Raw genomic sequence first — 24,610 nt, 5'->3', positions numbered from 1 at the left:
TCGACTGGATGTTCCTCCAACGTATTCCTCATTGCCCTCCCATCCTGCCCCTCTGTAGAATTTTCTATGCTGTTACAGCTTTCGGTCTCGCAAGGCTGACTACTGCCTGCCTATCCTAACAGCAACACAAAGAGGTGTGGGGAAAAACAGAACTGAGGCCAACGGGCGCTGTGCGTGCTACATATATCAACCGATGACGTCACCCTTGATAGAGGCCTTCAAGGGACATCGACTCAGCGCCATCGCCATGCAGGGCGCCCTCTGCTGAAAAGATTTTCCGAAGCAGCCAAAGCTGGACATGATTACAAAGATGAGGAATACGTTGGAGGAACATCCAGTCGAAAGAACGTTACCAGTCTGCTTAATTGCTGTCAGTAGCCCACTGTACAGCCTATCTCTCTCACCCCGCTATGCTTTGGTCTATACTAAAAGCCTTTTGATAATCAGTTAATCAAGGAGTAAAGTTTCCTGAAAGCAAACTATGTCAAAGGACACAAACAAGTACTGATTATTTAATATATATTTAAAACCTCTTGAATTCCAGGAGGTTCGAACCCAGGTGGGCAATCACAAGTCGTATCCAGCACTGGTTCCTCCCTCGATCCTCAATTCTTGGCGTTGGCTCCAACCATTATATACTTGACTTTGTGGGGCCCCTTGCATATTTTCCTAGACTATTCATATCAACATGTTGAGCGGGAAGAAACCCAGGATCTGCACTGACCTTTTCTTGGTAATTTGCGGCTAATCTTGAAAACATTGATATTCCTGCGTCAGCCACCTCGAAACCCAGAGCTAAAAAACACTTGTTATCTGCCAGAATTGCACCTTTAATAATATGAGACCTTAGGTGGAGTTTAACTATGTCCAAGCAATCATCTTGCATGAACTCAACATTACTGATATCTTCTGTTGTTACCAACCTAAAATTTGGGATTTCGTACCTGAAAGATAAGATGTAGTGCCTTTCAGCGGGTACCTATTGGAGCTCTCAAATGGGTGGCTCAGAAAGATGCAGATCTGATCCTCTTGCACTTTTTGGGGTGATTTGTGGGGTAGTCTGCACTGTGATTTAAGCCTCTCCTCATTATAGTCCGTGTGAGGGGCAGTTGCCCTATCCACCCTCAGTTGTTTGCACTTTGGCATACCCGAGCTCTGTTCTTCTATTGCTCGGGATGGGGACACTGGGAGTTCACATTGGGCATCTCGGTTGTCCCTACCCTGTGCCTGATCTTTAACTACAACTGGTTTAGAATATTTTGCATACACTTTTTCCTTTGCTTCCCCTGCCTTTGGGCAGGCATTGGGCTTTCCCACTTCCTCTAACTTTGGGTTAGTAGGCCCTAACAGTGGTGTGGCGCTAAAATCCCTTAAAACAAAGTAAACCCCCCCTCTTGCCCAGTTGTTTTCTCTGTTTTTACCTCACTCATATACTCTTCCCTCCCTGAAGCTTTATGGCACTCCCTGTCTATTGGGTTCACTGAAATGTTGCTTAAGTCAAAAGAAGGACTATCCTCCAATGGCTCAGTTACATGGACTCCTGACTCCCTGCATTGCTTTTGCTTCTTAAGTGATTCTTTAGGGCTCTTTGCTGTATTTGGCTTAAAAAAATCCCTTTTTTTTGTTCAAGATCCTCCCTATCTACTACCATTTGCTTATCCACCGCAGATCTTAGGTTTCTCAGAAACGTTTGAGATTCCCTATTATTTTGTTTGGGGGGTAACTTACAGTTTTTTCATTTTTTCGGTTTTTCCTTTAGTTTAGGGAGTATTTTTTCTTTGATTGAGGGGCCACTCAGGCCTCTCAATGATGGGTCTATTACCTTTGAACTGCTACATACCACTACGTCTCCCTGCTCAGGGGACACCCTGTTAGGGAGAATTCTCTGTTAAGGCTATTTCCCAAACCTAGTGAGTCCCCCAGCAGCTTTGCTGGATTTTTGGGGTTTATTTTTTTCTCCTGCTAAGAGTGAGACTCTTTTTCTCCCACTCTTAGACATGATTTGAGATATCCTTTGACTTTGTGATGTGTTTTATGGGCTATGGGGTCTTTTACTCCATAGGGTTTCATGTGGTTTTTGGTAAGTGTGTTACACAGCACCCTCAGTGCAGTAACACAGGGGTGTCATAGTGACCCCCAAACATAGACTCCATACCCTGGGACTGAATACGGTCTCCCAGGGCATGTAAAGTCACCATTGACTTTACTAGTCTTAAATTGGGAACAGAACAGTACAAACCATCATATTGTGGAAGTACTGGTAGGGGTAATTAGATTGCCCCTGGGTCTGTTTTTTGAGGGGGCACTGTGCAGTCCCCCCTCGTCGAGTTTCTGGCTGGTGGCAGTGGTTACCACGCGAAATATTCCTTAAGAATATTTACTATGGGATTTTCCCATTCATTTTAAAACGCACCACTTTTTGGTGCAATGTTAAAGATACCGCCGGGTTATTTATTTAATATTTATTCCCCGGTTAGGTCTTTTTGCCAGGACTCGGTTTTAAAATGGCGTTTGTGTTCGACTCTGTAACTCCAACCCAAGTTGAGCCCTTTGTTCCACTTTTTGGCTGGCTTCTCCACAGAAGTCTCCAAAAGTGGTGCCACTCTGTCTGGGTCTACAGGATGTGTGGGAGGGGGGTTTAGGCACCCTGGACTGAGTTGCCTCGGCAACTCAAGTCGCACTCTTGTGTGATTGGCCCAGTGGTGAGCCGCCCAGCTCACCATTTAGTATGTTTGAGTGACAGCTAGGACTGATGAATGGGTGTTTTCTGCATAAAAGCAGGGCTTTGGGGACTGGGACTTCAGACGTCGCCACAGGACCAAAGAATCTGAAGAGGGAGAAGCTGAGCCGACCTGCAACGACAACACCACCAGTGGAGCCCTGCTGAACCGACTCACCAATTCTTCCAATGATAGAGGAGATCTACATCCCGAAGAGTCTTCTTCCTTTGACTGGTGGGGATAACCAGTTTACCCGCCTTTTCGCCTTCCTGGATCATCTCGTGGCCGCCTTGCCTGTGCCAAGCACCCCGGCAACCGGGATACCACGTTTTTCCACTACCGCGAATAAAAGAGTAGTACCTTTTAACCGGTGAACTCCGCGGCTGGTTTCTTCCCTGGCAGTGCAACGACCTTCGGCTTTCCTCCACGTCGAGATCTTCTCTTCCTCTGGACGACGCCGTGACTTGCATCCACTGCCAGGAACAACTGCCCCCGCTGGAGGATTGTCTCCAGTTTCAAGGTACTGTGTCCGCCTGACCTCCCTCGCAACGGTCTGTGTTGGGTGTCTCGTAAATCCTCATCTTACCACTTGGGTTGGCCCTAGGCTGGCTAACTGAACTTTTCTGAGCTGAACTGATTCCTTTTAAAACTCTCTGCAAGACTTTCCAAGCCTTTTAAACTGTGTGATCTTGGGCGCATTGGTGTTCTACTCTCTCCACAGGGAGCCTGGCCTCTGAACGTTTTGCTCACAAGTAGACTTTGACTTTCCTGCCTTGCTGAGTGCTTCTAAAGTATTGTGTTGTGTGCTGTTCCTAATTTCTGCCTTTTTCCACCCTTTTTCTTAACTTATTGGAGTGCCATCTTTAGTTATGCGCTCACCTCTGTCTGGAAATAAGTGGTGTTAACTAAGAATTGTCTAATAAGGGATGTATATATATTAATAGTGACAGTGTTTTTGAACTTGCTTACAATAATAGTGCTAGAGTGTTTCTAAGTGTGTCTTTAAATAAATAATTATATACTTGATACCAAAGCTCTGGTCAGTATTTGCTTGTGCTACTGTATTTTTGTACTTATCTTGTATACTCTATATACTGTCTAACTCTTCTTGAGAGAAGTCTGGCTGCTCAGCCACAGCTACCAGGTAAATCTGGGTGGTACAGACTGCTACCAATTGGGTTTACTGCCAACACCTATAGTCTTAAGCCTTTTGCAGTGGTCCCTAAGGGAACTGCACAGGTTTCTGCCTAACACACCCCTAGCATAGAGACTGGCGGTAGCAGTGCCTCAAATAGGGTATCGCATTGCTGGAGCTGGCCAGTTTACTCAACTGCTGGATTCACCAAGATCGATTCCGCCCCTATTTCTGATACCTCCACCCCTCCCCCTCTCCCCCCCTGGTTTTGGTTACCTCAGGAGTCTTTTTCCTTTTATTAAGTATTGCATTCTGGTTGGTGATGGCAATTATATAGCCTTCCAGAAAGTGCACCTTCCCTACTAGTGCATGCAAAATCTGTCCTAAGGTCTCGAATTTCAAAATTAAGGGAATCATACCCTCTGCCCATTGACTCTAAAAGCCGGGCTCGGATTGGCAAAGATAGCTCATCGACCACTGTTGCTGAATCCTCCACTCTACCTGCCTTGCCCACCCCTGCTGGGGCCTGTTCCTCATGGTGTCCACCCCGAGCCTCCCCACTCTGTGCAGTTTCTGCATGTCATGATGCCTACCCCCGGAGCACCAGGCCAGGCCCAGCACCCCCGGGAGCAGGCATCATGCCCCCGGGTAAAAGCCCAGCGGCCCCTTATAGGGGCTCTTTGGACTCTGTCCTGGCGCCTTTGGCGCCAGGCTCATGTTGGACATCAGTCCTGACGCCATAGGCGCCAGGCTCATAAAGGAAAGTGTTTGGTGCACTTACCTGATGCAGACCATGCTGCATGAAGACCCAAGCCAAATGAGGCTTAGGAGGGACTATTTTACTGAAGGGACTATTTTGTTACTTGGGTGGGGCTGTGGAAGAATACTTACCTGGGACTTCTTCCAAGGCTATTTAAGCCACGCCCGGACAGCCACACGTTCTTCGCGTTGTTCTGCATCCCAGCAGCTGAACGCTCACCGTGTCTGCTCCTGCACCTGGACTCCAGCCACGCCTGCCTCGAACCTGGAACACCTGTAAGGAAAGAAGAGAAGAGAAAGGTGAAAACCAAGAACTTATTCAAACTTCTTACCTGCATCCGGAATCTTCACGCCAGCATTCTTGAAGAAAGACTTCCATTTAAAAGCATCGCATTGCTCGCTGCAGCGCCGCGCTTCACTCACCTGTCCGCGAGACATCTCCCGGCTCCATCGCGCCTGTCAGCACCGGTCGCCACATCTCTGCACCTAGGGGAGAGAAGAAGAGACAAAAGGTGAGCAGAGGGAACACAGGAGGAAAGCCGAATTTTCAGCCATAATACTTATGGTGAACCATTCAACTTTTCGGGTCGGCGCCGCTTCGTTGGCAGGTACCGCACCCCGGCCCCTATGGGGAAAGGACAAAAGACATTACTGGGGAATTATAAAGACATTTAGAGGGGTCGCCCTCATCTCTAACTCACCTGATTTTACCATCGCCAATTTAACCCCTCAACGCATCGCCTTCGTTCTGCACCTGAAATAAAGGACAGATCACAGGTTAGGAAGACAACATAAAAAGAGGCTCACACTTGAACTTTTGAATCTTCATACTTGCGGCGTATCGCTCCGAAAAGTCAAGTGGATTTTGCCAGCGCCATTCTGAAAACCAGTGAAGTAACTGGACGAACGCGCGCCCCTGCACCAGAAGCAGGATGGAGAGTTCATCCTTCCAAACCATAAGGTGAGTTTAAACCGGGGGTTTTGGAGGAAGTCCGAGGAGAACGAAAGGGGGGAGCAAGCACACTATTCTGCAGACAGTTAATCCCCTTTCTCATCTGCAGAAGGATATTCCTACGGGCCAGACAAGCAAGATTTGGGGGTCCTGTTCAATCGGTGGTCCGAGTTCTGCGCATCACGCTTGAAGAGGCCACAGCAACCCAGACTAGACCAGCGCCTCCGTGGGAGCCAGGTGAGCGTAACACTGCAGCCCAAGTATATCTGTGTAACTCTGACATAATGGGCAAATGTGCTGTAGTACGAGCCTCAGCAATTGACAAAACCTTGCCAAAATGGTGGTGCAGCATTATTTCTGTGAGGCCAATCTCACGAGCAGGTGATTCTGGAATGGACCATTGGTTGGTTTTAAAGTCCAATGAGAGCCATACTTGTTTTGCCAACTCATGTGAGATGGCTGGTATCAAAATCGAGACATCAGAAACCAAGTCACGCTCATGTAGCATATCATCGGAGACAATAGTTCATATATTGGTTTCAATATTGGCCAGGAGTTGGTTTATGTCACCTATAACTTCCAAAACAGTGTCTCTTTGGTTGGTTTGCAAAGGTGATACGTATTCAAGGGCTTCAACATCAACCAATGTTTTTAGTCCGAAAGCGGGATCATAACAAAATTTCACAGTCTCTGCCACAGGCGCTCTGGACGAGGCCACAGTAGGAGGGGGAACCATTATTTGTTCCAGATTTTAACCCTTTCCTCTTACCTGTGGTTCTGTGACACTATTGTTTCTTTGGTCCGTTAGCAAGGGATCTGCGATACAACCCCTACTCCTTAACGTTACCCCCATTATGGGCCACTCTCACCAACCACTTGAGCGAGGACCTTCGAATGAATTGTGTCTTCCCACGTATTCCTCATTTTAGATATATTCGCCAGCTTGTTGCTTCTTTTTGGAAATATTTTCGCCAGAGGGCGCTATGCTCGAGGCCGCGCAACTTGGTCCCTGCAAGGCCGCCGCCGAGCGTCAACGTCATCTGTCATATCAAGGGCTGGAGCCGCGCCCATTGGTTCAGTTCCGTTTTTCCGAGCTTCTGCTTCGTGTATCAAAATGGCGCAGTTTTTCTCATCGAGAATGTCTTCCTCCTCTACCCCGACTACACCCAAGGCGGGTTTTAAAAAGTGTCTCAAATGCGGAAGAAAGATGTCCATTACGGATCCTCACCGCAACTGTCTTTGGTGCCTTAGTCCTGATCACTGAGTCGATGAGTGTGGGTTGTGTCAGACGATGTCGAACAAGGCTCTTAAGGAACGCCAAGGTAAGCTAGCGGTGGGGGGGAAGAGTCTTTCAAGTCTGCTAAAAGGCTAAAAGACTCGAGAGAATCGATCTAAATCTCGTCATGAGTCGAGGCGATCGAGGTCGAAAAGTCGCTCGAGGAAGTCATCTTCCTCGCCATCGAAAAAATCAAAAAAGCGACGTTATAGATCTTGGTCCTCTTCTTCCTCGCCCGACAGAAGGTTAATTTCTTGTCCTTCGAAGCATGATTCCCCAAAGAAATGAGAGTCCTTAAGGGCTTTAATGCTAAACATTTTTTTGAGAAAGCGGCCCGACCCCCTCAAAAAAGCTACGTGAAGAGCATGTCCCTGTCCACTCTAAAGGTGACAGGGGGAAATCCAAAATGTCTCACATCAAATCCGACAAAAAGTCGAGGGCGTACTCAGACGATGATTCTCCCACACCTCATGAGACTGCAGAAACCTTCGGTGCATAAATCGAGGTTGCCTGAGGACAAAATGGCGTCCTCATTGTCGAAGTCAGCTATCGACTCGACGCGTCCTTCCTGCCGTCGAAGCCAAAAATGGCATTGATACCTTCGGCCTCGCCGTCGAAGCCTTACTTGACATCGAAGTCATCGATGACTTTGGGGATTCTTTCGAGTATGTCGAAGCCGGTGTCGATTCTGTCGGTGCCTTTGTCTGGGAAATCTTTCATACTGGTGCCCAAGACCACAACTATGGCTAAGGCTGCGTCTGTTCCACCTTTATCAAAAAAAAATGTCCACCTTCAGCCCAGGCAGGAATTTTTTTAAATCTGTGTCTGCTATTTTTGAGGAACAAACCTCTGATGAGGAAATTACATCAGCTGGTGTTCGATTTGGGACAAGAGAAGTCCCTGAGGAACTGGTAGATCCTAATTCAAAAATGTCAGACCTTTATGACTGCCTACAATCGGCCAGTGGCCTAGATACCTCATCTCAGGTAGATTTTGAAAGGCCTGACCCCACAGGACATGCTGAACCGGGTTATAGGAACCTCATGGGAAGAGTGATAGATTTTATGGGGTGGAAGTCAGTGTCCCCAAGATATGACCAGGACGACTTAACAGACATTATTGGTGAAGGACCTCAGAAAGACCCAGTCCTTCCCTTCCAGAAAGCTCTTCAAAAGAGAATTATGACAAATCGACAGACACCTGAATCTCTACCAGCTGTAAATAAAAAATGTGTAGGAAAGTATAGACCTACTCCCTCGGATCCAGAATATTTATCTAAGCATCCTTTGCCTGAAAGTTTGGTAATTCAAGCTGCGACTGTGAATAGACAGTCAGCTTATCCCTCTATGCCCCCTGACAGGGACGATAAAAACATTGATGCCTGGGCGAGGAAAGCTTTTACTTCTGGCAGTATGGCCCTTAAGTCTACTAATGTGACTTGTACATTAGCTAGGTTCACTTACACCCTGTGGAGCTGTCTAGCTGCCGCGGCTGATCACATCCCGGAGGGTGAGGAGCGGGATGGTTTCCTGGCGATAGTAAAGGATGGGAAGGAGGCTATGGAGGAGTGCCTCAAGTCAGGACTGGATACTGCAGAGAGTATAAGCAGATCCATGGCATCTAGCGCAGTCTTGCGTAGATTCGCATGGCTAAGAAAATCTGGTTTTGCATCTGATGTTCAATCCAGGTTACTTAATATGCCCTTTGATGGCTTGAGGTTGTTTGGCAGCAAAGTGGACGAGAGCTTGGAGAAGCTGCAGACCTCGAAAGCAGCAGCAAAATCACTCAGCGCCGCTATAAGGCAACCTCAACAGCACTCTTACGCAGGGTCATCTTCCTGGAAGAGTCGCCCTTTTCGCTTCTATTCCTCTTTTGGAAAAGGGAGAGGGCAGGCCAGTCAAAGGGGACAACAAAGAAAACCTTTTCGTGGTGGAAAAGGGAGAGGTGCTAGATCAGCCACAGCAGTGGCTACTACCTCCTCAGCCGCTGCTGCAGCCACTGCAAAACTACTTTGAGGCCTTAACCCACAAGACCCCGGTGGGAGGCAGAATCACTCGGTATCTGGACGAATGGCGGGGCATTACGTCGGATGCATGGGCACTAGAGATAGTGACCCATGGTTACTGTCTTCCTTTTCATCAAAGGCCTCAGGATCATCCACCGGGAGCCAACTCTGTAAAAATTCCAGACCCACTCCTTGTGCAGGAGATTCTAACCCTGCTAGGGAAAGGTGCAATAGAACATGTACCTGTAGCGGAGAGGAACAAGGGTTGGTACTCCCCTTATTTTCTCATCCCCAAAAAGGACAGAGGATTGAGACCCATCTTGGATTTGAGAAATTTGAACAAATTCCTCAGGAAGGACAAGTTCAAGATGGTGACCCTTTCTCAGATCCTTGAGGCTCTTCAGCTTCAGGACTGGCTGGTTTCATTGGACCTTCAGGATGCTTACTTTCATGTGCCAATCCATCTCAAGTGCAGAAGGTACCTGAGGTTCGCAATTGGCGGATCTCACTATCAGTTTCGAGTTGTGCCATTTGGGCTGACCTCCGCCCCGAGGGTCTTCACCAAACTAATGGCGGTAGTGCCAGCGAGTCTCAGAAGGGAAGGGATTCACATCTACCCTTAACTGGACGATTGGCTAATCAGGGCAAGTTCACCCGAACTGGCACAGGGACATCTGGCCATGACCTGTCCCTTCCTTCACAAATTGGGCTTCTCCCTCAATTACAAGAAGTCACAAATGATTCCGAGCCAATTCATCGGAGCGGTCCTGGACGCCACCTCAGGGAAAGCCTCGCCTCCCGAGGAAAGCGCTCACCACATTCTGCAGATGGTAACAAAGCTTCAGAATGCCTGACATCTACCGGCGTTCGACTTCCTAAGGTTGCTAGGCATCATGGCATCCTGCATTGTTCTGCACCCCCTCAATGGGCCCTCAGGACTCAATGGTCCCAGTTTTCAAGGGAGATGTCAGATCTTCTACAAGTCCCATCCAAAGTGGCTCAAGATCTCCTTTGGTGGGCTCACAAGGAAAATATCCTCAGAGGGGAACCTTTTTGGCAACCATGCCCAGAGATAACTGCAGTGACGGACGCCTCACTCACAGGGTGGGGAGCCCACACCAATGATCTGACAATCAGCGGTCATTGGTCTCCATCAGAGTCCAAATTACACATCAACCTTTTGGAGCTGAGGGCAATCATACTGGCACTGAAGGCCTTTCTGCCCTCTGTACAGGGAAAGAATGTCCTGATGACGGACAACACAGTGGCCATGTACTACCTACGCCTCCTCATTTGTTGAGGATCACTTCCACTGTGCAGAGAGGCAATGCAGCTCTGGTTCTGGGCAATGCAAGAAGGAATCTCTCTGTCGGCAGTTCACCTAGCCGGAGAGCTGAACATGGCGGCGGACGCTCTGAGCAGGCAGGGCACAGTCTCCCACGAGTGGGAGCTAGCTCTGGAAGTCCTTCAAGAGATCTTCGCCCTTTGGGGAAACCCCTTAAGTGGATCTGTTTGCGACTGGTGGCAACCGAAAGTGCGAACTGTATTGCCCAAGGGAATTTCCCCCGATAGGAGCTCTAGGAGACGCGTTTGTGGTGGACTGGATATTTCCACCCCTTTACGCGTTTCCTCCAGTCCCTGTGATTCCTCAAGTAATCAGGATGTTGAGAAAGTTCAGGAAAACCATGGTCCTCATTGCTCCGGATTGGGCCAGGAGAACCCAGTACCCGGACCTTCTGGACATGTCCATCTGCCCTCTAATACGTCTTCCACAAAGAGAGGATCTTCTCTCGCAAGAGGAAGGTCGGGTTCTCCATCCAGAGGTCAAGACACTCAACCGTCACGCTTGGCTTCTGAGAGGTTGACATATAAGGATTGGGACCTCCCAGATGACGTTATGGAGATTTTGCTCTTGGCCAGAAGGCCAGCAACAAAATCCTTATACCGGTGTCGTTGGAAGAAATTAAGTAACTGGTGCAGGGATAAGAATGTGGATCCTTTTCAATGTGCCACTCCCGTGGTCCTTTCCTTTCTATTACATTTAGCCAACTCGGGGCTCCAAGTTGGAACTATTAAAGGATATTTGGCAGCTCTATTCATCTTCAAGCGCTCCTCAGAAGAAGTTTCATATTTCAAAATGCCTTTAGTTATACAATTCTTTTAAAGGATTAACAAATGTGTTCCCTCCTACACCTTTCCAAGTTCCCATTTGGGATTTAAATTTAGTTTTAAAGTGTCTTATGTGTGCCCCTTTTGAGCCTTTACATTCTTGTCCTTTAAGGCTCCTAACTTTAAAAAAGGTTCTACTAGTGGCTCTAACTTCAGCCCACAGGGTGAGTGAGTTGCAGGCGCTCTCTTGCAAGCCTCCTCACACAGTTTTCCATAAAGATAAAGTTGTTGTAAAGGTCAAGCCTTTTTTCCTACCTAAAATAGTTTCGGGTTTCCATCTGTCACAGAAAATCACCTTAACATCTTTTTATCCTCCTCCGCACGCTAGTAAAGAGGAGGAAAGATTTCACAGACTAGACCCTAAAAGGGCTCTCCATTTTTACATATCTAGACTGGAAAGATTTAGACAAACAGATCAGTTGTTTGTCGGGCATACTGGACACAAATTGGGCCTTGGTGTGGCCAAACAAACTATATCCAGATGGATTATCCTAGCAATATCTGAATGTTACAAATTGGCTGGGAAGGAGCTTCCAGATGGTTTAAGGGCCCATTCAACCAGGGGCATAGCAACTTCCACGGCTCTTCAGAGGGGTGTCCCAGTGCAAGAGATTTGTGCTGCGGCCACTTGGTCATCAATGCATACTTTTGCAAAACATTATTGTTTAGACACCACTTCTTACCAAGGAAGCCTTTTTGCAAACCCATCCTTCATTCTGTGCATAATTGATGAACTATGGTACTCCCTCCTCCTCTACTAAATTACAACTGCTATGGGAGTCTATCTAAGAAGAGGAATACTTGAGAGGACACAATCCATTTGAAGAACAGGTTACTTACCAACTGTAACGTTCTTCCGACTGGATGTTCCTCCCACGTATTCCTCATCGACCCTCCCAACATACCCCTCTGTACAGTTTGTACGCTTGTTGCACTTGTACTTCCTTAAGAGCCGGACATCTGCCGACACAGAATACAACTGATGCGACCATTAACATCGAAAAAAACAGAACTGAACCAACGGGCGTGGCCCGAGCCCTTTATACGATGGATGATGTCGATGCTCGACGGCGGCCTTCGAGGGACCAAGTTACACGCCCGCGAGCACAGCGCCCTCTGGCAAAAAAAATTCCGAAAAGAAGCAGCAAGCTGGCGAATATATCTAAGATGAGGAACATACAGTCGAAAGAACGTTACAGTTGGTAAGTAACTTGTTCTTCTTTATTATACACAGTTATTAGTTTGTTATTTACGGCACCAAAACCACGTGTTCAACCAAAACAAGACCAGACACAACTTAATTAATCACAAGAAAAGTCTAGCTTTATGGCTCCGTACACGTAAACACACACAAATAAAGACAAATAACGTTATACTTCGAGGGATTCTCTAGAGTAATAACCTGCTTTGCAAATGGTAAACCGGGGTTGAAAGGCTTAATGGTCCACAGTCAACTCCTTTAAAAACAACTTTGTTAAACTACTAACGTAATCCAGAGTTCAAAGGCCCGCAGTCACCCTAGGATAGAATGCTGTTGACAGCCAATTGCAGTTGCATCCACACTTTGCTACAGTCCGTGCATGGAGCAACTTCAGCTCCTTTCTCCTTTATGTGTGTGTCTGTGTTTCAATGCACAAAAAATGAGCAAGTCAAACTGAGAGTCCTACACACTTAACCAAACAGAGTCTTGGAATAAAGAAGCTACCGTCTACCAGAGCGAAGGCAGTTTTGGAATGTAGATTGACCTAATTCTTAAGTCCTTTGATGCGTTTACTCCCCGGAAGCTTGCCGGTTTGGACAGCCAAACGTTACTTTAATCTGTATGAGTAGCTGTCGTATCAGCAAAGTTATTTGTATCCTTTTAGTTTCTTATTTTTTCCCCTTTTCAAACAACCAAGTCTAGTGTTACTTATTTACTTACGTAAGCCTGGTCCGATCACAGGCACAGCGGGACAAACACTGCCTGGTTACAACACCACCGAGGACTTAAGTAAATCGCTGGTATGTGCTGGACTCCTCGTCCTCCGAACACCGAACACCAGACTAGCACTTTTAAGGTCTTGTGCTTCCGCTGCCCTTTAGCAGCGAAAATAATAGAGAGACTCTGCAGATGCTGACAAAAGCTGAACGCAGCAGTAATTCTCCACAAACTCCACCGAACACACTGCAGCACCTTTTGGGATTTTCCGAAAGGTCTAGGGTTTTACATACAGCACAAGAGCCATCAGATCCTCAGATAGGCATTGGTTACATATGGTAGCCCTGCTGTAAGCAAGCTTTCACATTATCTGTGACATGTTGGGTATAATCATGATCCTTGGACTACTATTTTGTCAACAGACTTACAGCTCTTAAAGGGGAATATACTTTTATCAACAAAGTAACATTAATGACTTTGAAATAGCAAGTTCTGTAAATGTGGTCCGAAGAGCAATAACTTTGGTGAATACCCACATTTTTTGTAAGCACTATCCATTAGCTGTGAGTTCTAGTTTGACCACTGTTTGACCAAATCATGCTGATAAGCATTTTGGGTAGACCTCATTGGTGTTGCTGACAACCTTGCACCAACATTGACTATCAAATCTTTGCAATTTCCCCATTATTGTGGAGGAAGGGGGGCTGGATGTAGAAAAAGGACACGATACCTGCTACTTATGATACACTTACGTACCGTCCCCTTTCCTCCATACTGTATGGGTGTCCCTTCCTAGGAACGGGAGACGGAACCTTCTTCACCAGAAAAACCTTCATCTTCTTTAAATTTAGGGGTGCATGGGGGTGTGGCCCTGGGAGCATGCGCTCCCCTGACTCTGCCCACCGGCCTCACTCCTCAGTCCCCTTTTCCTGGTCTACGGGAACGGGCTGATTTCACCAGTGCTCCTGGGTTTGGCCTTGCCATGTAATTCCACACACTCTTCCCCTGATTCTTCTCTTATCTTTTTGTCTCATTTGTCATTTAGGTACTTAGTCCTCTGGCGTCACGCTCCCCGCCGGCGCATGTCGACTTCATCGGGTATCAGCAGGTGTCCAGACTATGAGGGACTCTTTCCCACATCTGACCCCCACAATCTTTGCCTCCGCTGCCTTAGCCCTGATCACGGCTGGGAAGGTTGCACCCCGTGCGACTCTAACTCCACGCGCACTGAAGAATAGGCTAGCTAGGTGGAGTGGCCTCCAGAGGACTTGAAGAAGTTTGTCAAGCAGAGATCGAGGCACATGGGAGGACTATTATTTTCCATCGCACCCCGTAAGGGCGACTCCTTCCAGAGGACTCGCCCAAGTGCGAGGTACTTCTCGGGTTCTGTTACCAGCACACGCACCGAGGCTAACACAGCTACAGGCCTTACGGCCGAGGGGTCTGCGGACCCTACAGGTATCAGTGCTGAGGGACCGCAAGGTTCTTCTACCGGGTCTACACCCAAGGGGCTATGCCCTAGTACAGGCTCCATGTCTGAGGGGACGCCTTCACGCAGCACTACCCGCGACAATGCAGAGGGCGATTCGCCTCCCAGGCCTAGACCTGAGGTACAGGATAGGCCTCATGTTCCAACACCAAGAGTCGTGGGCGAGGCTTTGCCCAGAGGGCCATGCACCACGACTTTGGCACATGGGACGCAGCCCGACAAAATGGCTGCTGCGCCAGACAACATGGAAGCTCGTCCACTACTACTACTAGGAACAGAACAGGCGGGTGAACGAGTTTCAAGGTGGGACTGGTGTCAACCGTTTATGTGGCCTACAGTGTATTCATCAGTAGCGCAGGGCAGGTTCCCTCTGCAACCCAGACTGTGTGCGCTCCGGCCCCAGCAGCCCCCAGCCACTCAGTCAATATCTCCTGCCCCCTCTTCGGCCTCTGAAGACAGGTTCTTCGATAGGTTCTTGGGACTGATGCGAACCCTGAGATGGGGGCCATCCTAAGGGATGCAGTCAGGGACTTGTTCACTCCGGTCACTCCACCAGCGCTCAGTCATTCCCCCCATGGCTTCGGCACCACAGGCCCCAGCGCAGCATCCGCTGCCGGCTCCTCCGATTCAAGCTCCTCTGCCTCCCAGAGTACAGGCGGTTCCACACCAGCCTCCGGCTCCGGTCCCCACACCGCAGCCCACAGTGCCCAGCACTCCGCCACCCATTCCGGACCAGCCGGACACCTTGGTGGACACTGATGAGGAGGAGGACCCTGACATGCCGTCGTCAGCGAAGGCCTTCCACGACAGGCATGCAGGTTTGGCAGAATATTTGGGCCTTCCTCAACCTGAGGTCGAGCAGCCCGAGGAGCGAGTCCTGGCAGTGGTCCTCACCCTAGGACCCCTTACCAAGACTGGTATCATGATGCAGAAAGACGTTGTGGCTCTGGTCAAGAAGGGGCTGCTCAAGCCTCACTTGGCCCAACCTGTCAATCGGCGCCTCAATGCCAAGAAAAGACAGATGGAGGGGGATACACTCTTGTTATCAATGCACCCCCAAGCTGCATTCTTCTTTGATCGCTCTGGCGTCACTCTACTCTAAGCCTTAGTCGTCATCGGCCACCTCGTCCTCAGCGCTGCTAGGCAAGGAGGAGAAAATCTTGGAGGTGTACGAGAAGAAGCTGTACTCTAATGCCTCCCTGCACCTGCGTCAGACCAACGCAGATGCCATGCTGGCAGCCGCTAACCAGAGGTTGTGGCGGGAAATAGCAGACTTCCTTCCGGAACTTCTGGTGCAGAGCCAGGCACGCTTCAAGGCAGGTCTAGTAGAATCCAGGCTGGTAGCGCAGGACATCATGGAGTCCACATTGGCCCACATTGATACCTCTTGGCGGGCCATCTGCATCGTCATGGATATGAGGAGGACGGCCTGGCTTCAAACTACAAATTTTAACCCTGACGTCCAGGATCGCATATTGGACCTTGCATTCGAGGGTAGTGACCTCTTCCACTCTACCACAGATGAGGAATTTGATAAAAAGAACAGCTTGCAGACTGCAAAGTCTTTATCCTGACGAAGACCACGCCCAAGGCGTACACCCAGTGACATCAACGCTGCGCCAAGGGGCGGGTGTTTGGTGGGTTCCTGTGATTCCAGGAATGGGGGACGGGTCAACCAGACCGTTCGCCAAGTCAGCACTGGCGCAAGCAACAAAAAGAGGGGGTGCAAGGGCTTCTTCCAGTCCCCCTCCTCAGCAGCAGCCACGGATATTAAAAATGCATGACGCATCCCGCCGGGACCATGTGTCTCCAGTGGGGGGCAGGCTAGCCTCTCACATTCATTTCTGGCACCCGAACTTTGCTGACCCTTGGATCCTCTCAGTAGTATCCATGGGGTACCGCCGGCATATACCTCCCTCTCCTCCTTCCTCCCCTCCACTCCCACAGATTGGGACGGCAACTCTGTTGGCAGAGATCCGGTCGCTCATCAAGAGCCAGGCAGTGGAAGAAGTACCAGCCTCCCAGAGGGGCTTAGGCTTCTATTCCAGGATTTTCGCCATAGAAAAGAACTAGGCTGGCCTGAGAGTTGTGTTGGACCTATCCACCCTCAACCTCTTCCTCCCGCGTCAAAAATTCAAGATGGTTACACCAGCACTCATTGATTGCAGAGACACTAGACAAGGTAGATTGGATATGCTCCCTGCATCTGAAGGACGCCTACCTAAGTGTCCCGATTTGGCAGCCACATCACTCCTTCCTACGCTTCAGGATCATGGGCTGTCATTTTCAGTACAAGGTGCTACCCTTTGGCCTCAACTCGGCCCCCAGGGTATTTACCAGGCTCATGAATGCAGTGGCAGCCCACCTCAGGGCCCATGGCCAACATGTCTACCCGTACCTGGACGACTGGCTCGTCAGGGCGAGATCCCCAGAGGGGGTGGTCCACACTCCTCCGCACTTATGAGTCTGCTGCATGACCTTGGGTTTACCATCAACCTCAACAAGTCTCAGCTGCAGCCCACGCATTTTCTCACCTTCCTGGGCCTCATCTGGGATGCCAGTTCCGAGAAAGTTTTTCCCTCGGAGGACAAGATTACGGCCATCAAGAGGGCCTCTACGCACTTCCTTACCAGACCAGTGATTTCGGCTTGGTGGCACCAGAACCTACTGGGTATCATGGCAGCAGCCCTCTTGGCCATGCCGCACACTTCGCAGCCTCATGGAATCAGGAGAAAGGCTCCCAAGCGGATCTGGTCAGCATACTGCCTTCTCTTCACTCTGACCTCACGTGGTGGTCCAAGGACTGCAATCTGCAGACTGGCAGGCCATTCCGGCAGTCGACTCCGCTGGTCACCATTACTACGGACTCCTCCCTCGAGGGCTGGGGAGCCATTCTAGACAGCCACAGCATCCACAGAGTCTGGACCCGGCAGGAGCAGGAGTCGCATATCAACTGGCCTGAGCTCAAAACCACCTGACTAGCCCTCAGGCCCTACCTCCCACTCATCCGGAGCAGGACTGTCCTGATCCAGACCGACAACTCCACCAGCATGTACTATGTCAACAACCAGGGGGGTACCAGGTCTGCTCCCCTATGCGACCTAGCATTCAGAATGTGGGAATGGGCCCTGGAAAACAACATCTACCTTAGGGCGGTCCACCTCCTGGGGGAGGCCAACTTGGAAGCGGACAGGCTCTGCAGGCTGGGAGCGGACAATTACGAACAGGTGCTGCAGGTGGTCTTCAACACATGGGGCCATCCTCAGGTGGATCTATTTGCCTCCTGGAAGAACAGGAAGTGCCAGCAGTTCACTGGGCAAGGCCATGCAGATTCAATCGGAGGGCATGACAGCCTATGCCTTTCCTCCCGTACCTCTGATCCCCAGGGTACTCTGCAAGATAAAGAAAGCTTGTCACCTCACCATCATAATGATAGTGCCTTGGTGGCCTGCGAGGCTGTGGTTCTCCGAATTGCTCAGTCTATCGGACAGACAACCCATTCACCTTCTGCTGGGCCGAAACCTTTCCTGTCCCAGCACCTGAGCCTATCTCGGGCTATCCTGGAGATCATCCAGGGCACTAGGAGCAAGGCCACTAGGAGCCAATACAAGAGTAAATGGAGCAGGTTCTGTCACTGGGCAGAGTCTAAGGAGATCGACCCCTAACGTGCACGCTGGACGTTGTGCTCTCGTTCTCGTCAAACCTTGCCCACTCAGTCGTACAGGTGGACACATGTTGCACCTATCTGGCAGCCATAGGGGCCTACAGGAATTCGGAGGAGTAGGTCTTCTCTTCCAACCCAATAGTCAAGAAACAATCTCAGGGGTTTGTCCAGACTGTACCCGCCCATCAAGAGGCTACACTCGGTGTGGGACCTCAATGTGGTGTTGGGTGCTTTGGTGCACAAACCCTTTGAGCCAGTGGCATCTGCGGACATCAGGCTGGTCACCATCCAGACAGCTCTGCTGGTAGGACTCACCTCTGCTCGCAGAGTCAGCAGGATCCAGGCTCTTGTGGCTTCAGAGTCCTATAACACTTTCCACAGGGACAAGGTGGTGCTACGGACTCACCTGGCGTTCCTACCTAAGGTACCCTCCGCTTTCTATCTGAACAAGAAAATAGTATTTCCTACTTTCTTGGCGGACCCCAAGGACGAGGCTCAGAGAGACTTAAACTGTCTGGATGTAAGACGCGATCTGAAATTCGATTTGGATAGGAGCAAGGGCTTCTGCAAGTCAGACCCACTCTTTGTCACCTTTGGTGTCTCCAGACCCAGTTATCAGGCATCTAAGACGTCTATCGCAAAGTGGATGGTTGCGGCCATCAAGGAGGCCTATGAAGGGGAGCGCAAGCCGCTGCCAGCCATCATGCATGCTCACGCAGCCAGAGTCAAGGCCATGGCCACGGCCTTCCAGTGGTAGGTTCTGTGGCAGGTCCTAAGCAGGGCAACCCCTTCAGCTTTCTGTAGGCATTACTGTTTGGACGCTGGTTCTAAGTCAGACTCTGCCTTTGGACTGGCGGTTCTAAGGAACTTGTTTGCTTAAGGAGGGTCTCCTCTCGACTCTGGGGCTACATTCAGTTGTAATCACCCATCCAGTATGGAGCAAAGGGGACGGGGAGTAAGAGTAATTACAAGTTGCTCACCATAGTGACTAACGTACTCTTAGTCCCCTTTCGTCCATATGTCCCACCATCCTCCCCCCTAATAATACAGGTGTCATTAGTAATGATAAATATTGTTGACCCGTCAATGGGGACTCAGCAGTGGGGCTGGTGGGCGGAGTCAGGGGAGCGCATGCTCCCAGCGCCGCACCCCTGCGCGCCTCTAAATTTAAAGGCGAAGAAGGATTTTCTGGTGAAAAAGTTTCCGTCTCCTGTCCCTAGGAAGGGACGCCCATATAGTATGGAGGAAAGGGGGCTTAGGACTAAGACTACGTTAGTCACTACAGTGAGTAACTTGTAATTTTTTGCACTGCTGGTCAATTATTCCTGCTTCCTCCAGATGTTCCAGCTTTCATCCCTTCTCTCAATATAGTCTTTGATTTTGCTATGTATTCGAGCAAAATATTAGTCTTGGTAAGCAGGTTGACAAAGCATGGATGGCCGTTCCCTTGCTCCCATATTTCTGATTTATTTTCTAAGGACATACCACTGCTGTGCAAGTTGTACATTTTGTAGTTGTGTTTGATTCACAATGGTGGAAACATTCAAAGAGTGGGTAACCTGCTGACATTACTGGCTTCCAGATGCACTTTTAGAAGAGCTGGTTACCATTACTCACAAAATGGTTTCTTCTTAACCTTGTTGGTGAAATTGGTTAAAAATTAGCAGTTGAAACAAACTTCCTTTGCCTGTGAGATGTCGTCCGATACGCTAGTTTCTTTTATTGTAAGGGATCTGATTCTCTAAAATTGGAACTATTGATTGGTTTGTTCTGAATTGAGTATCTGAAGATGTTCAATTCATTTTGTTTATTGTTCACACAGGAATGCACAAACTGGCTGAATCTGAGCGACTTTGATCGCCTTCTGCGGGAATCACAGAAAGAAGTGCTTCGGTTGCAGAGACAAATTGCCATCAAGTATCTGAAAGAGTCTCTTCATTTATCCAAGGTTGGCTCACATGGGTCTTCTCCATCTGCCATCGTTTCCTTGGGCGCTTCTGCAGGAGTTCACATAATCGATACTTCAGCCCTCTCTGCGCAGGGTAGAGGAGAGTCTGCTGTAACATTAGATAAAACATTTTCTGGAAATGATGCAAAGGTAAGAACACATTTTTCCACCGCCTCATTTGCTTTGTAATAATAGCCCTACTTGGATAAACTGCTTTTCTGTTGCTATTGGTTGATTTTGTTGAACCATTCTTGGAAAAAGCATTTTTTCATGCACTGTATTACCACTGATTGTGCTGAAGGGAGGAAGGGCGATGTGTTAAACATTATAAAATGTGAAGATGATAAATGAATGTATTTTGTTTTATCTGTGCTTCTAATTTTAAATGGCATTTCGTTCTCTCTGCTACTGCTTTTAACCCTTTAAGTGCCAAGGACGAGTATGCTCATCCTTTTGGCATAGACTTCCATAATTGCCTGGCACTACTCTACCTCTTATGTAGGAGGTGTCCAGCTATCGGACTTTAACAGCAAATAAAAGGCAGAGGTGTGGTTGCATGTTAGATATCCACTTGACATCTCAGTCTATTTGCTTGTCCATTGTCCAGGATGCCTTCAAATGAGACAAAAGCTTGGGAACACAGTGTGCACCAGGTATGTGGGACTTCAGTCCACATGGCACCATGGCTCATGAGCTTCTGACCTCCTCACTAGTTTTAGGAAGATCCCTAACATGGCAGCTTCAGACTTCCGATCTACCGTTTATATCTAGTCATGAACCTCTTGTAGCTTGTGAATTGGGGATGAGGTTGGAAAGTAGACACTGACACTGCATGTTGGCCCTTCAGCAAATTAGAGGTGCTGTGGTCATTTATTGGCCCTGACGGAGAAGGCTAAGAGGGGCAGACAGGAATTGTATTAATTAGTTTGCAGATGTTCTGGGGCAGGTGCATCACTGAAGCATCTACCCCATGGGAGGCATCTGGTTTGGATTGGCGTTTCATACTAGGAGAAATAAATAAATGATCTGTGAGTGCAGCAAAGGGGTTCCCCAGTGGAATAAGGTTCAGATTATCACGCTCTGTAATTTCGTTTCATTCCATCATTCAGTTTAATGTTTCCGCGGAAATAATCTTGGCAAGGTTTCATGTTGGAGTACTCTCACATTCTGAAGCACCAGGCAAAGCAGAGGTGGTCTTCTAAACCTTCAAATCCACCAGAGGAGCTGATAATCAGAAAGTAATTCCTCCAACACGGTAGCGATTTATTTTCCAACTTTTTTATAGAATTTTGAAAACAGCTACAGAGCAAATGAAGATAAAGGGCTCCTGTACCTTTCCAGTACAGTGCAGTTGCTCTTGTTGGGTCAAATATTTGGCGTGGAACATAGATTCATCAATTCTGGTTTATAATAGCTCTTTATTTACACTCTAATTTAACACAGACCCTCTTCACAGGGCCCACTGTTTAAACGGATTGGGGGAGGAGCCGGGGAGGAGCCAGGTAGGAATGTCAAAAGGCACTGAATAACTAATTTGCCTTAATCGGTAGTCAGACGCATCCCTCCTACCTTATCAGTGTAGAAGAAAAAGATTTTATATGGCTCAAAATGTGCACTCACCACTAGCCATTGCATAGTGATAATCGACTTTTGCAGAGTAAGAAATTGTGTGCATATGTGTGGGTATTTGTAGAATAGAGGTGACAAGTGAAATTCTATAAATGGCTACTAGCTTTTAACTTGAAATGTTTACCCCTAAATACAATTACATTGTGCAGTTTTTTAAACAATCTACATTATAAACATATGCCGCTGACTACTACGTCCTGTCCCGTTTTCTCCATACTGATGGGAGTACATCCCAAGGTGGACAGAGTCTGATCCTTTTTTGAACCGCAAAATGAACTTCCCCATTAAATTTAAAGCGTGCAAGGGCATGCCTGCCCACGCTGATTCCTCACTCCAGGCTCGCTTGTCAGCCCTTTTTACGGCTCGACAGGCCTGGATGCCTTGTAGCTGTGCGGCATATTTCTGTTTTATTGAGAGTAACTCTGATTCCCCATCCGCTCACCACCGTAGTCAGTGTAGACTGGTCATAACTGGATTTAGTTCATGCAACTCCTGGTGTCATTAACTTCCCTGTATTGGACATACACCGCCATTGTCTGAGATGCCTAGGCCCCAACCACCAGTGGGATACATGCCCTGCTTTGCATTTGTGTGCTCTTGGACACTGATTACATCAATGGAAGGACCTGTTCAGTACTTTTCATCCTCGCTGTATGAATAAGTTTGTTTTGTCACATCAGCAGACATCTTCACATGCTGTTGAGGTAAGTGCACATTTTTCTCCAGCACCCCAGGTTGGTGACTACTTTCCTGGGACCTCCTGATGCGGGAGGGTTCCTTTTGGATCCTCCAAAACTGACCAAGGGGTGTCCCCGTGGCCTTGAAGGCTTCTACCAGCCTGCAGGCCAAAGGCTCAACTGGCCTCATCACCGGACCATGTTCTGAGGGAGCAGGTGTTACCAGTGATTCCGTCACAGAGGGTACTTCTGTACCTCCCAGGTATCCGCCAGAGGCTCTCCCAGTTCCTAATACTGGGATCCTTCCAGAGGGTCCTCTGAGACCTGTGTCGAGAGGCACCATGCTGGCGGGTATCAGCCTTTGTGCCCAGGTTACTACAGGCCAGATAATTAAGCACAAAATTGCTGACACAAAGAAAATGGTGCACGCACAATGCTCAGGCTTGTCCAGGGAGCCCTCCTGCAAGATTCCCACGACAAGGCCTTTGGCTAGTCTAGGTTCCCACTGCACAGATCCGGGTTCCCCAGCCCGCTCATTCCCAGGTGAGTTGGCCACAAGGTCCACCTCCATAGGACCTGAATCTCCAGTGCATCTACTTCCAACAATGCCTCATGGGGCATGCATCCCCTCTTGGGCTGGCGATCTAGTGACAGGCATACAACTTATTCACCCTGCACCACTGCCACAGCGTCACCTCCCACCCCCTAAACAGGCAAACATATTGAATTCTAGCCAATGCATTATGGACTCATCCTTCACCAACAATGCCAGCTACAGCAGCGTGGACCCTTACAGCATACACTTCTTCCTGTAAGTTTCATACAACCCAAGAAGATCCATTTTTTTGACCGGTTTCGAACACTTATGAGATCCAAGTCCATGACTCATTACTTCAAGGGTCTTCTCTGCGAGCTCATGCTGCAAGTTACTTACCCTGCCGTTTCAACTAAACCTCCAGCCCCACCTAAAATTCCAGTTGCCGTGACAACACACTCTAACACCTTAACAGGTCCTAGTGTTCCTCAGGACCCTCAGCCCCCATGGCTGATTTAAGTCCCACTGGCCAGAAACTGGGGAGGGAGTTTGGCAGTTTCCAAGTTTCCTTTCACCTTGGAATCAACAAGCTTTCAAGCATGGACTTGCTGGGGCAAAAAGAATCACCCAGGACCTGTTAGAAACCTCTGCCCACCATATCAACACCATGAGTACAGCCATCGCCTTTTAGAGGAGTTATGTGCAGAGTCGTCTGGTTGCTCTGAATCAAATTCATGCAGGAGGTGCAGAACAAAATCTTAGATCTGCCTTTTGACAGACAAGATCTTTTCCATTCCTCTTCAGACTAGGAATTTTACAAGAGAAAGACGTCCACACAGATGGCTAAATTGGAGAGCGTTGACCAAGCCGGGGCCTTAACCGTTTGAGTAGTCCTCTTACTTGAGGGATTCGAAGCAAAGATAATTCTGTGTTGGCATGCTTGATTTTGAGGCAACCAGAACAGAAAGTCCAGAAATCCTGATCAGGATCCCAGCCCCCATTGAAGAAAGCATGCTCGAACATCCTTTAAGTGATTCTTCATGGGGCCCTCATCCTCAGCTACCCCAGAATCAAACATTCAATTATATGCTATGATAGGATATGGCATTTATAACGCACCTATACACAAGTGTTTCAAGGCGCGACGAAGCAAGGGAGGGGGAACAGAGGGGAGACAGACAGCGTTCCTACTAGGCCAGGTGTCATTCAGATTGTGCAAGTTCTTGGGAATGGGGAAAGTGCAGGGGGAAGGGGGTGAGGATAGTGCAGTACATGGGATAATAGAATAGCTAACAATAAGTAAAAGGTACGGCGAGCAGGTGGCAAGTGAAAGGGTAAGTGCAGACATTAGGTGTCAAGTGCTGGTAGTCGGACTGTAGGGATACAGAAAACAGTCCCCAAGTCCGGGGGTTACCAGGAAGGCACTGCAGGTGTGTGTGACTGGCGGGGGAGGGACATGGGCCCGAGATCAGAGGGTGGCCAGGTAACCAGTGCAGTTTCAGTTTCAGCCAGGAGGTCAGCAGGGGAGAGGAGGAGAAAAAGCAGAAGCAAAGAGAAAGGTTTTGAGGTGCTTCCGGAACCAGAGATGATTCTCCTCAAGTTTCAGGGAGGCTGTTCCAGAGGGAGGCCCCAGCCGAAGAAAGAGATCTACCACCAACTTGTTGCTTGGGGAAGCAACTGACCCTGAGGGAGTTGGAGGCGGATGAGCGAAGAGCTTGAGAAGGAAGATATTTA

General features: G+C 48.7%; 1 protein-coding gene across 9 annotated transcripts in view; it reads left to right on the top strand.

The window, feature by feature from the left end:
• The window catches only part of TSPOAP1 (TSPO associated protein 1), a 3,887,333-nt gene that overhangs the window by 858,769 nt on the left and 3,003,954 nt on the right, over positions 1-24,610 (top strand). For all 9 annotated transcript variants that reach the window (XM_069614850.1, XM_069614845.1, XM_069614847.1 and 6 more), the window contains exon 5: positions 19,910-20,185. In XM_069614850.1, the coding sequence (XP_069470951.1) occupies positions 19,910-20,185 (276 nt within the window). The remainder of the gene's footprint in view (positions 1-19,909; positions 20,186-24,610) is intronic.

Source organism: Ambystoma mexicanum, chromosome 9, assembly GCF_040938575.1.
Source record: "Ambystoma mexicanum isolate Mex_15411 chromosome 9, UKY_AmexF1_1, whole genome shotgun sequence".
Lineage (NCBI taxonomy): Eukaryota > Metazoa > Chordata > Amphibia > Caudata > Ambystomatidae > Ambystoma > Ambystoma mexicanum.
The sequence above is the reverse complement of the archived record's forward strand: the minus strand, read 5'-3'. Positions and strand labels throughout refer to the sequence as shown.